The sequence below is a fragment of the Bufo bufo genome, chromosome 3 (genome assembly GCF_905171765.1).
Source record: "Bufo bufo chromosome 3, aBufBuf1.1, whole genome shotgun sequence".
NCBI classification, from domain to species: domain Eukaryota; kingdom Metazoa; phylum Chordata; class Amphibia; order Anura; family Bufonidae; genus Bufo; species Bufo bufo.
This window is the reverse complement of record NC_053391.1, coordinates 308,183,177-308,197,593: the sequence shown is the minus strand read 5'-3', so window position 1 is coordinate 308,197,593 and position 14,417 is coordinate 308,183,177. Positions and strand designations below refer to the sequence as shown.

Genomic DNA, 14,417 nt, shown 5'->3' with positions numbered 1-14,417 from the left:
TGAATCGGACACCGCTTGAGAGGCAGAAATATTTTCCGATAGCGGAGACTCTAACTCCACTTCCATCTCCAGACCCCATAGCCCTATGGTGGTAGAAGTCGCCACCTCATCGCATTCACCACCCAGCGGTCCCGTCCCTTCTACTACGTGGTTTGCTGCTTCATCATTTTCCCCCCAAGTACCCCAATTTTTATCTACTCTCCAATTTAATGTGGACGTCACCAATTTTACCCCTTATAATTTTTTTCATTTATGTATGGACGATAAAGTCCTGGAATTAATTGTGCAGCAGACTAATCTGTACGCCACACAGTTTGCTGTACAAAGGCCCACGTCTATTTATATAAGATGGTGGACCCCCACAAGTGTCCTTGAAATTTTTTTGGGGCTTACCCTGGACATGGGCATTGTAAAAAAAAGCATCTGTCCGATCGTTTTGGGCTGCGAGTACTGTCCACTCAACCCCTGTGTTTTCAGCAGTTATGTCCCGAAACCGCTATGAAGCCCTAATGCAGTTTATGCATTTTTCAGATAATTTCCAAGTCCCCCCCAACACTGACCCAGCCTACAACCGCCTAAATAAATTGAGACCCCTTATTTCCCTCCTTAGGGATTTATTCTTAAAATGATATAGCCCTGATAAAAATCTAGCCGTCGATGAATCCCTTTTTAGTTTTAAAGACCGCCTCTACTTCCGTCAGTTTATTCCCTCGAAGCGTGCCGGATATGGGGTAAAATTATACAGGGTGGGCCATTTATATGGATACACCTTAATAAAATCCGAATGGTTGGTGATATTAACTTCCTGTTTGTGGCACATTAGTATATGTGAGGGGGGAAACTTTTCAAGATGGGTGGTGACCATGGCGGCCATTTTGAAGATGGCCATTTTGAATCCAACTTTTGTTTTTTCAATAGGAAGAGGGTCATGTGACACATCAAACTTATTGGGAAGAAAAACAATGGTGTGCTTGGTTTTAACGTAACTGTATTCTTTCATGAGTTATTTACAAGTTTCTGATCACTTATAAAATGTGTTCAATGTGCTGCCCATTGTGTTGGATTGTCAATGCAACCCTCTTCTCCCACTCTTCACACACTGATAGCAACACCGCAGGAGAAATGCTAGCACATGCCTCCAGTATCCGTAGTTTCAGGTGCTGCACATCTCGTATCTTCACAGCATAGACAATTGCCTTCAGATGACCCCAAAGATAAAAATCTAAGGGGGTCAGATCGGGAGACCTTGGGGGCCATTCAACTGGCCCACGACGACCAATCCACTTTCCAGGAAACTGTTCATCTAGGAATGCTCGGACCTGACACCCATAATGTGGTGGTGCACCATCTTGCTGGAAAAACTCAGGGAACGTGCCAGCTTCAGTGCATAAAGAGGGAAACACATCATCATGTAGCAATTTCACATATCCAGTGGCCTTGAGGTTTCCATTGATGAAGAATGGCCCCACTATCTTTGTACCCCATATACCACACCATACCATCAATTTTTTTGTTCCAACAGTCTTGGAGGGATCTATCCAATGTGGGTTAGTGTCAGACCAATAGCGGTGGTTTTGTTTAACTTCACCATTCACATAAAAGTTTGCCTCATCACTGAACAAAATCTTCTGCGTAAACTGAGGGTCCTGTTCCAATTTTTGTTTTGCCCATTCTGCAAATTCAGTGCGCCGATCTGGGTCATCCTCGTTGAGATGCTGCAGTAGCTGGAGTTTGTAAGAGTGCCATTTGTGAGTAGCTAATATCCGCCGAAGGGATGTTCGACTAATCCCACTCTCCAGTGACATGCGGCGAGTGCTACGCTGTGGGCTCTTGCTGAATGAAGCTAGGACAGCCACTGATGTTTTTTAATTAGAGACAGATTTCATGCGTCCACATTTTGGCAAATCCAACACTGAACCAGTTTCACGAAACTTAGCAAGCAGTTTGCTAACTGTAGCATGGGAGATGGGTGGTCTCGTAGGGTGTCTTGCATTGAAATCTGCTGCAATGACCCTGTTACACAATTTCTATCCGCTCCTCACGTGTTAACCTCGGTGACATGTCAATGTCTGTAAACAAAGAGAAACTTGTAAATAACTCATGAAAGAATAAAGTTACGTTAAAACCAAGCACACCATTGTTTTTCTTGTGAAATTCCCAATAAGTTTGATGTGTCACATGACCCTCTTCCTATTGAAAAAACAAAAGTTGGATTCAAAATGGCCGACTTCAAAATGGCCGCCATGGTCACCACCCATCTTGAAAAGTTTCCCCCCTCACATATACTAATGTGCCACAAACAGAAAGTTAATATCACCAACCATTCCCATTTTATTAAGGTGTATCCATATAAATGGCCCACCCTGTATATGGTGTGCGAGAGCACAACCGGCTACACCTGCGGTCTGTCTGTATATGAGGGCAGAGACTATAGGGATGATGGTGCTAAAGACACGTTATACAACCAGTCACTGTCCTTGAATGCCAGATTGTCAATATAGCCCTATCGGTGTTCTTGTATCTTGTGAACAAACTGGAATTTGCTACATAGTTGGAGACATTTTGCTCCGTTTTCTTCGACATGTTGCCTTTCACTACAGTTCAGTTTTTTTCTGCAATAATTTATTATATGTCAGACCAGAGCGCTGCTCACAACAGCATCAGAATGACAGAAATGCTGGACAACTGCTTTGTTAGCGAGACAAGTCATATGTACAGGCAAATAAATGCCTTTTTAGAAATCTGCCTCCCTTATAACTGCACAGCTTCACTTGTCATCTGTATGTGCCACAAATATAAGAATGTGGGGGATTTCTAAGACAGTAACAGGGTTACCTATCTAAAATTATTTTTTCTCCAATTTCCTGTAAAATGTTATTAACAATTTGAAAAAAAACATATATACTCATTATTTTATCCTGTAATAATTTTGCACTCAGCATGCTCACTACACCACTAGATGCATGCTTTAAGGGATCTAGTTTTTAAAATGGGGTCATTTATAAGGGTTTTCTATGATTTTTCAGCTCAACGCCATTACATGTGTGCAATGGGGCCTGAACCATTTTCAGTTTATTATCTGAAAGGCCCCAGGTGCTCCTTCATGTTTGGGCCCTGCCATGTGTCAAGACATAAGATTAGGGCCACAATGGTGATATTTTTGCTCTGTAGAAAAAAAAACTGTCTTTAAATGTACACGTTTGTAAAAAAAACTCATTACACCCATAGATGAATATGTTAAGGCCCTTGGGTCTAGTTTTCAAAATGGGGTCACTTTTGGGGGGGGGGGGGGGGTTCTATTATTCTGACACTTATAAGCCTCTGCAAACTTGGCTTGTTGCAGGAAAAAATATGTACTTCAAAAATTTTAAAATGAATGTTGAAATGGTAAGTCTACAAGTTTTTTGTAAGTGCAGCCAATATAAAGTAAAGAGGTGAAAAAATATTTCTGATAAAAATGTAATAGTATTTATGTATGTATGTGAAATATTGCAGTTGAAAATAGGAAAATATGCAAATTTTTAAAAATTTTCATTGATTTTTCCATTTTTTAATAAAGATATGCATATTGTATTGGTAAAATTTTACCACCTAAGTAAGGTACTATATGTGACGAGACAACAATGTCAGAATTACTTTGATGTGCAAAACCTTTACGAAGATTTCCAAAATCTGGCTTGGTCATTAAGGCCCAAGCAGGCTTGGTCACTAAGGAGTTAAAGAATAAAGAGCTATAGTTTAAAAACAATGATTTTTGTAAAAAAAATGCCATTTTCCGCAAGTAAAACAAAAAGAAAAGAAAATCGCTAAAAACATATAAATAATAAGCTTAACCTTTCATGTAAAAAATGTCACAAAAATTATTTTGGTAGTCCAACAAATGAAAAAGTTACTACCGTTAAACCAGCACGTGCTCTAAATCACAAAAAGGTGTCTTGTCATTAAAGGGGCTCTTCAGGATTTAGATATTGATGACTTATCTTCGGTCAGCTGTATGAAGAGACTGCACGCTTCTGTGAGCATTTAGGCTTCTCCGGGGCCATGTGACTTCATGTTCATTGGTCACATGGCCTAGGTGCAGCTCAGTTCCATTCAAGTGAATGGGGCTGAGCTGCCTTTCTAAGTACAGCCGCTATCCAATGGATGGCGCTCTGCCTGGTAAGCTGTGAGGAGGCCACGGCACTCACATGTACACCGATGAGTGTTGCTGCTTCCTCAAACAGCTGATCAGCGGGGTGTCAGACCTCCGCTAAGCTCATATTGATGATCTATATTGAGGATGGGCCATTAATAAGAAAACTTATAGAAACCTTTTAAGGCCTTTTCCAGTCTGGTCATTAAAGGGTTATACGTCTCAATTTTTTCCTAGATTTCTTGTTTAAGGGGACATTTCATCTGAAGCATAACATGGTTATACAGCAGTAGCATGGAAGTTACAGGGAGGACCAAAGTTTCGTCATTATGACAAATGACAAAAAGACATATTGATAGTAACTTTTGAACTAAGGGTGTATTATACAGCCCAATTTAACAGGCAATTGTTGGGAAGGAAGTGTTCCTTCCCGGCAATCGTCTGCTCACTAGTGGAGGAGACCGCTGCAATTACATGCAGCGATCTCCTCCTTAGTATAGGGAGGAGTGATCGTTATACCATCGCTCTTCCCTATACTGAATCATTGTTTGCCGGCAGCAGATCGTGATTAGACACCATAATGATTTTTTAACCTGTGGAAAGATTTGGATTGCCCAATGAATGAACGTTTGCTCATTCATCGGGCAATTGGCGGCAGTATTAGATTGCCAGACGATCACTAACGAGTGTTACTATAAACGCTCGTTAGCGATCATCTGCCAGCAGGTATAATACGCCCTTTACAGGAACTTTCTTAGATACTGATGGAAAACGTAATTGTGGAAGTTTGGCTGCTGCTCTAACTTATATTTCATTGTATGGCCATTTTTACATTTTGAGTATAAACATTCTTTAATTGTATTTTTTTTATTGGGCTTACACATTGATTTTTTATCTTCTTTCAGACTCGATCACTTAGTTACTCAGAGTTGGACTTACCAGCTTCTAGTTTTCTTCAGAGGTTTGGCAGTCTGACCTGGCGCAAAAAAAGATTTAGTGCATTGGACTACAGCAATGCTACTACCCCTACTGTTTCAACCCCAGCACAATCCCATTTGTCTTTGGGACGATTAGACAGACCCGCTGTGGGAAATGAACTGGATTTAAAAAACAGACGTCCCAACTCTTGTATTGTTGAATATCCTTTCCCACAGCTCACCCCTAAAAATTCTGAACGATGTTCTGACGGAGAACCAAAGACTCTAGAGGTGTCAACATCATTTGATTGTGTAGCTAATAATGAGGACGATAAAAGCTCAAGTCAGAGGACCACAAAAGGGAAGAATGTCCAGCTGCCTTTTCCCTTTCCAGAGAGACTGGAAGGAGAAGAAGAAGAGTCGCTCCCATGTTGGGCGGAGAGTATATTGAAAGACTACATGTCACAAGACCAACATACTCCAGGCTCACCACTCTATCCTCTGTCTAGAGACTCTCACACTTTACAGACTATGGAGCAGCATGAAGAACCTGACCGATATCGAAGTCCTCTTTATCATTGCATAGTATCAAAAGATCTCATACAAGAAGAACATGTTCCTCCGGTAAAAATGCCTGTTATTTCCAGCATCTGTATTGAAACTATAGAACAGAATAAACAATTTGATGCGCAGCAGACTCTTTTGTGTAAAGCCAAAAAAATTGAAGCGACTGAAAGAACGACAAAACAGATACCTCTCTATAATAGTATCCCAGTAGATGTGGCACAGATTAGAACTGGCCAGAAATGTAGGAATCTGTCTGCAGAAGCACAAAATAATGCATCCAGTTTTCCAGACCCATTAAAGCTATCTACAGAATATTCCCTAGGAAAAAAGGCCTGCAGCAAGAACAATCGAACTTCTTTAGCACATAGGAATAATTTACAGGATGGGCTTCAGAAAAAGATCCACAATGAACATAGACAAGTGATAGTTCATGAACCAGCACACAGTCTGTCTGAATCCTCTATAGTATCCCAAGCAAAAATGAAAGATGACTGTAAACCACAGCAGTCACCAAATACAGCTAAAATCAGATATGAAGTTATTATCACTATGACTAAAGAGGAAGAAGAGCAAGAGCAGTTGCCAAGTCTGGCACAAGAATTGGTGAAAGCTGAGGAACTTGTTGGACAAGATCTAAGGATGTCACCTTCATTGGAATCTCAGGCATGTGGCTGCCATGGGGCGGGTCTTACAGATGTGACAGCCAAAGAGATTTCAGAAACATCTGATCAGACTGAAAAGAATACAACACAGGAAGAGGAGATCCCTGAGAACAAGAGGGGAGGAGAGACCCCTAAGGGGCCACAGCTGAACAGGTGAGCAGTGGATGGGGGCAAAGCAGTCTCCAGGAGGCAATGATGTAGAGAAGTATCACAGATGTATGCTGTTATAAACATGACTGCAAAAGTTATATAAAAGTTATGAAAACTGATAGCGCATTTTGCTTCTGGGATGACATAGACAATGTGGGAGTGTGTACCTGCTGAAAGAAACCTGTACATATCAGTGTATGAAACAAAGTCATGGATGTTGTGCCAAATACAGTGTGAAATGTAGTGATTTCTTCATTCTTCCAAAACATGTTGGGCTTGGCTGCAGTTTGAACTCTGTATTCTCCCTGTCATATCATAAAAATACAAAGTTCAGTATGGGGAGGGGTAGAGCCCGGGGAAGTACTGCAGATAATATGTAATACAGGAGTGGCTGAAGGTTTCCCTTTGTTTCTATCACTGCCTCAGCAAAGTGTTCTCCAGAGATCTCGGTAAGTAACTTTGGAGGTTCTAAGTATCTGTAATTGTAATGTAAAATATATTAGATATAGATAGATATATGCATGATGATAGATAGATAGATAGATAGATAGATAGATAGATAGATAGATAGATATGAGCTAGATATTAGATAGATAGATAGATAGATAGATAAATAGTTAGATATATGTGAGATGCCCCTAGCTGCCTGTTGATTGACAGGGCCGGACATCTTGACGGAATTGTAGCGCCACATGCACAGTCGCTTCTACCGACGCCGAATATATTAATGATATCACTGTCAGAATTTTAAAAATGTTCACAGATAAAACTATACTGTTATATTTATTATTTTGCTTGCTTTAATATTTGTCACTTTTTATACCTGCCTTTAAAAACTGAATGGTTAAGAAAAAAGAAAAACAGTAATGACCAAAATTTTCAAGTGCTACTGCCTCTGTAGGGACTAAAACATCTGATCTTTCAGGTTTTCAGTGAAGTTAGGCTTTAAAATACTCTGTCCTTGAACCTGTCAGAATGGAAAGCCAGAACGTTTCCTTCACTGTTTGTCGAAGTAGAGGTGGAAAGAGGTCAATAGTGAATCAGAATTAGGGTCCATTCACATGTCCGCAACTGTTTTGCGGTCCGCAAATTGCTAAACACGGACACCGGCCATGTGTGTTCCGCATTTTATGGACGGCACTATAATAGAAATACCTATTCTTGTTTGTGTCTGCAGACAAGAATAGGACATGTTCTATTTTTTGCGGGGCCGCGGAACAGAAGTGCGTATGCAGACAGCACACAGTGTGCTGTCCGCATCTTTTGCGGCCCCATTCAAAATGAATGGGTCCACACCCGTTCCGCAAAATTGTGGAACGGATGCGTACCCATTTTGCAGACGTGTGAATGGACCCTTAGTCCCCTTTCACACTAGCGAGTTTTCCGCGTGGGTGCAATGTGTGACGTAAACGCATAGCACCCGCACTGAATCCTGACCCATTCATTTCAATGGGTCTGTGTACATGAGTGTTGTTTTTAACGCATCAGTTCTGCGTTGCGTAAAAATCGCAGCATGTTCTATATTCTGCGTTTTTCACGCAGCCCTGGCCCCATAGAAGTGAATGGGGCTATGTGAAAAACGCATTGCATCTGCAAGCAAGTGCGGGTGCGATGCGTTTTTCACTGATGGTTGCTAAGAGATGTTGTTTCTAAACCTTCAGTTTTTTATCACGCGCGTGAAAAACGCATCAAAACGCATTGCACCCGCGCGTAAAAAACTGAACAACTGAACGCAATCGTAGACAAAACTGACTGAATTTGCTTGCAAAATAGTGCGAATTTCACTGAACGCACCCTGAACGCATCCGGACCTAATCCATATCGTTCGTGTGAAAGAGGCCTTAGACAGTTAGGCCCCTTTCACACGGGCGAGTATTCCGCGCGGATGCGATGCGTGAGTTGAACGCATTGCACCCGCACTGAATCCGGACCCATTCATTTCTATGGTGCTGTGCACATGAGCGGTGATTTTCACGCATCACTTGTGCGTTGTGTGAAAATCGCAGCAAGCTCTATTTTGTGCGTTTTTCACCCAACGCAGGCCCCATAGAAGTGAATGGGGCTGCGTGAAAATCGCAAGCATCCGCAAGCAAGTGCGGATGCGGTGCGATTTTCACGCACGGTTGCTAGGAGACGATCGGGATAGAGACCCGATCATTACTATTTTCCCTTATAACATGGTTATAAGGGAAAATAATAGCATTCTGAATACAGAATGCATAGTAAAATAGGGCTGGAGGGGTTAAAAAAAAATAAAAAAATAATTTAACTCACCTTAATCCACTTGATCGCGCAGCCTGGCTTCTCTTCTGTCTCCTTCTTTGCTGTGCAGAAGGAAAAAGACCTGTGGTGACGTCACTGCACTCATCACATGGTCTGTCACATGGTCCATCACCATGGTGATGGATCATGTGATGAGCGCAGTGATGTCATCAGAGGTCCTTTACCCAGGTCCTGAAGAAAGAAGACGCTGCGCGAACAAGTGGATTAAGGTGAGTTAAATTATTTTTTATTTTTTAACCCCTCCAGCCCTATTGTATTATGCCAGTGATAGGCAAACTGCGGCTCTCCAGCTGTTGCAGAACTACAACTCCCAGCATGCAAAGACTGTCTACAGCTTTCAGCCTACAGCAGAACATGGTGGGAGTTGAAGTTTTGCAACAGCTGGAGAGCCGCAGTTTGCCTATCACCGTACTATGCATTCTGTATTAAGAATGCTATTATTTTCCCTTATAACCATGTTATAATGGAAAATAATAATGATCGGGTCCCCATCCCGATCGTCTCCTAGCAACCGTGTGTGAAAATCGCACCGCATCCGCACTTGCTTGCGGATGTTTGCGATTTTCACGCAGCCCCATTCACTTCTATGGGGCCTGCGTTGCGTGAAAAACGCACAAAATAGAGCATGCTGCGATTTTCACGCAACGCATAAGTGATGCGTAAAAATCACCGCTCATGTGCACAGCCCCATAGAAATGAATGGGTCCGGATTCAGTGCGGGTGCAATGCGTTCACCTCATGCATTGTACCCCTGCGGAAATCTCACCCGTGTGCAAGAGGCCTTTGATTGGTGGGGATCCTACTGCTCGCAAAAACACGTACTCCTTACCCCTCAGAGCCCCCTGAAATGAATGGAGCGGCAGGTGGAGCATGCACACTGCCACTCCATTCATCTCTATGCAAGTTCCAGAGACAGACAAATAAAGTACAGAGTAACAACCGGAATACAGCAATGCAAGGGTGGGATCTGCAGCAAAACTGCATCAAATCCACTCCAAAAACTGTAATGTAACACATGGAGTTTTTGATGAGGATTTGGTGTGGAAACGCATGGAAATCTGTGCGGATTTTCTGTTTGCAAACCTGCAGCCGTTTGCAGTCTTAGGGCTCATAAACATGAATGTATTTTCTTTCCGTGTCCGTTACGTTTTTTTGCGGACCGTATGCGGAACCATTCACTTCAATGCAGTTTGTACTGGAGGTGTGGCTGACACCTCAGTCGTGCACTCCTGACCAGCCCGTCTGCACCATAGGCTGATTCTAATTAGTGTGAGTATATAGCTTGGCCTGCTCCCCCTCACTCACTGGAAGCCTTTTGGCACCAGGAGAAGTATAGGGTGGACTCTCATTGCATTCTTTGGTGGCCATTTGGCACCAGGAGTGGTGTGGAGTGGGCTCGGCATGCATGTTGGTACCTGCATTCCTTGGATATAATGGGGGCCATTTTGGCACCATGCATGTGGGACCTACACTCCCTGAATTGTATGGTAGCCGTCATGGCACATAAAGGGTAGTATTTAGTGTTAGGAACCCGTCTTACAGAAATCGCCTTGATGTGCGGCAGACGGGCTCAAATAATTTTGTACAAAATGATTTGCCAAATATCTCTAATTTATAAGTATAGCATTAGCAATTATAATGCATTTTTGTACTTTATTTGGTTTGCAGAGAACTGTTGCATTGCATGTTTTGTTTGACAGTGTTGTTTTCAGCCATAGCAACGTGCCCCTGTGCATTGGGATGTGCTGACTGACCCCCTTTTTCTTTGCCACTTCAATGGGTCCGCAAAGAAAATGGAAGTTACTCCCTGTGCATTTCCGTTCCGCAAAAAAATAGAACATGTCCTATTATTGTCCACATTACAGACAAGGATAGTACTGTTCTATGAAGGGCCAGCTGTTCAGTTCAGCAAAATACAGAATGCACACAGATGTCATCCGTATTTTTTGCGGCTCTGTTTTTTTGCAGACCGCAAAATACATACGGTCGTATGCAAGAGGCCTTATACTGCTGGTTTCATTTCTGGTATTGGCTGAAAAAAAACAACCTCAAAAACTGTGAAACCATCCTTATTACAAATGTGTTTAGCCGTGTTTTTCAAATCTTGTCTGCAAGTATTTTTTAAATTATATTGAAAAGCCTATACAGAAATATGGGTGAAAAAACACTGACCCCCAATGGGTGAAATACCACAGACCAAAAGCTGTGTATGTAGATGTTTCCATTGTGTTTATAAACTCTGGCTGAAGTTTTACCACCCTCAAAATAACACAGAAAAAAGCAACGTAGGGGAGAGTTCACATCACTATTAGGCCTCCTGCACACGAACGTATTTTTTTGCGGTCCGCAAAAACGGGTCCCGTTTTCCCGTGATCCGTGACCGTTTTTTCGTCCGTGGGTCTTCCATGATTTTTGGAGGATCCACGGACATGAAAAAAAAAGTCGTTTTGGTGTCCGCCTGGCCGTGCGGAGCCAAACGGATCCGTCCTGAATTACAATGCAAGTCAATGGGGACGGATCCGTTTGACGTTGACACAATATGGTGCCATTTCAAACGGATCCGTCCCCATTGACTTTCAATGTAAAGTCTGGAGTCCCTTTTATACCATCGGATCGGAGTTTTCTCCAATCCGATGGTATATTTTAACTTGAAGCGTCCCCATCACCATGGGAACGCCTCTATGTTAGAATATACTGTCGGATATGAGTTAGATCGTGAAACCTCATTTCCGACAGTATATTCTAACACAGAGGCGTTCCCATGGTGATGGGGACGCTTCTAGTTAGAATATACTACAAACTGTGTACATGACTGCCCCCTGCTGCCTAGCAGCATCCGATCTCTTACAGGGGGCCGTGATCAGCACAATTAACCCCTCAGGTGCCGCACCTGAAGGGGTTAATTGTACTATCATATCCCCCTGTAAGAGATCAGGGCTGCCAGGCAGCAGGGGGCAGACCCCCCCCCCCAGTTTGAATATCATTGGTGGCCAGTGCGCCCCCCCCCCTTCCTCCCTCTATTGTAATAATTCGTTGGTGGCACAGTGTGCGCCCCCCTCCCCCATTCCTCCCTCTATTGTAATAAATCGTTGGTGGCACAGTGTGCGCCCCCCCCCCCCCCTTCCTCCCTCTATTGTAATAAATCGTTGGTGGCACAGTGTGCGCCCCCCATCGGCCCCCCTCCCTCTATAGCATTAACAACATTGGTGGCCAGTGTGCGGCCTCCCATCTACCCCCCACCCCTTCCCCGATCATTGGTGGCAGCGGGTTACTAGCAATAGTACAATAGTAAAAGATTCATACTTACCTGGGAGCTGCGATGTCTGCTTCCGGCCGGGAGCTCCTCCTACTGGTAAGTGACAGTTCATTTAGCAATGACACTTACCAGTAGGTGGAGCTCCCGGCCGGACACGAACATCGCAGCAGCCGGTAAGTATGAATCTTCTACTATTGTACTATTGCTAAGTAACCATGGCAACCAGGACTGTAGTAGCGTCCTGGTTGCCATGGTTACCGATCGGAGCCCCAGAGATTAAACTGGGACTCCGATCGGAACTCCGCTGCCACCAATGATGGGGGGGGGGGGGGGGGGAGATGGGAGGCCGCACACTGGCCACCAATGTTGTTAATGCTATAGAGGGAGGGGGGGCCGATGGGGGGCGCACACTGTGCCACCAACAAATTATTACAATAGAGGGAGGGAGGGGGGGCCGCACTGGCCACCAACCTATTATTACAATTGAGGGGGGGGGGGGCCGCACTGGCCACCAATAATATTCAAACTGGGGAGGGGGGGGGGGGGGTCTGCCCCCTGCTGCCTGGCAGCCCTGATCTCTTACAGGGGGCCGTGATCAGCACAATTAACCCCTTCAGGTGCCGCACCTGAAGGGGTTAATTGTGCTGATCACGGCCCCCTGTAAGAGATCGGGTGCTGCCAGGCAGCAGGGGGCAGTCTTGTACAAAGTTTGTAGTGTATTCTAACTAGAAACGTCCCCATCACCATGGGAACACTTCTGTGTTAGAATATACTGTCGGTTCTGAGTTTTCACGAAGTGAAAACTCAGCTTTGAAAAAGCTTTTATACAGACGGATCTTCGGATCCGTCTGTATAAAAACTAACCTACGGCCACGGATCACGGACACGGATGCCAATCTTGTGTGCATCCGTGTTCATTCACGGACCCATTGACTTGAATGGGTCCGTGAACCGTTGGCCGTGAAAAAAATAGGACAGGTCATATTTTTTTCACGGCCAGGAAACACGGATCACGGATGCGGCTGCAACACGGTGCATTTTCCGATTTTTTCACGGACCCATTGAAAGTCAATGGGTCCGCGAAAAAAAACGGAAAACGGCACAACGGCCACGGGTGCACACAACGGTCGTGTGCAGGAGGCCTTATTTTTCCGTTCTGCTGATCCACCACAAGAACAGAAAAATAAAGAAAAAATGCGGATCCTGTGCATCAGTTCTGCACATTTGGCATCCATTTATGCTATTTCCATCTGACATCTGTTAAGTCCTGCATTAACTTCTTTTTCAACATCTAAAAAAACCGATCTCCGATGGAAATGGCTGAAACGGATGCCAAATGTGCAGAACCGATGCACAGGATCCGCTTTTTTACAGGATCCGTTTTTCTTTATTATTCTGTTCTTCTGACATATCAGGAGAATAGAAAAATAACGGTGATGGAAACTCTACCTAAGGCCTCTTGCACACGACCATGCAGTTTTTTGCGGTCCGCAAACCGCGTATCCGCAAAAAACGGAAGCCGCCTGTGTGCCTTCCACAATTTGCGGAACGGAACGGGCGGCCCATTGTAGAAATGCCTATTCTTGTCTGCAAACGGACAAGAATAGGACATGCTATATTTTTTTTTGCGGGGCCACGGAACGGAGCAACGGATGCGGACAGCACACGGAGTGCTGTCCGCATGTTTTGCGGCCCCATTGAAGTGAATGGGTCCGCACCCGAGCCACAAAAAATGCAGCTCGGATGCGGACCACAACAATGGCTGTGTGCATGAGGCCTAAGACGCTACAAAATTTTGTCTGGGAAGGCAGCTTAAAGGGATTCTGTCATGACATTTTAGGCCTATAACCTAAACATATGGCCAGGTCCGTCCAAATAGCATGAATCCGAAACTGTACTTATTAAATGTGCCTGTGGCTCTATTAGCACATACAAAAGGTTTTTATAACCTGTCATTCACCTACCTAAGGTGCCCAAGGGGACGTCGCTTCATACAGGGTGCCCGGCTGCAGCCATCTCCGTCTGGTGCCCAGCGCCGCCTTCCCAGTTGAAATCGCCGCCTTCCTCACCTCAGCCCCGCCTCCGCAATCTGAACCCGTTAAAAAAATATAACATGTCCTATTCTTGTCTGCGCTTTGCGGACAAGAATAGGTATTTATATTGCCGGCGCCCGTTCCGTTCCGCAAATTGCGGAAGGCAACATGGCGGCTTCTGTTTTTTGCGGACCGGAAAAAACGACACGCCCGTGTGGATGAGGCCTTATATTTATATTTGGGAGTTGAGGAGACGAAAAACAGCAGTTCGATCATTAGTAACATAGTACATAAGGCCGAAAAAAGACATTTGTCCATCCAGTTTGGCTTGTTATCCTGTAAGTTGATCCAGAGGAAGGCAAAAAAAAAAACCCTGTGAGGTAGAAGCCAATTTTCCCCACTTTTCCCGACTCCAAT

The 14,417-nt window shown here is 44.0% G+C and overlaps 1 protein-coding gene across 1 annotated transcript in view; it reads left to right on the top strand.

Moving 5' to 3' along the window:
- The first annotated feature begins 5,381 nt into the window (after window positions 1-5,381).
- CRYBG2 (crystallin beta-gamma domain containing 2) overlaps window positions 5,382-14,417 on the top strand; it is a 109,570-nt gene continuing 100,534 nt past the window's right edge. Inside the window, exon 1 of the mRNA XM_040424243.1 lies at window positions 5,382-6,431. Coding sequence (XP_040280177.1) covers window positions 5,509-6,431 — 923 coding nt within the window. The 5' untranslated portion in view covers window positions 5,382-5,508. The remainder of the gene's footprint in view (window positions 6,432-14,417) is intronic.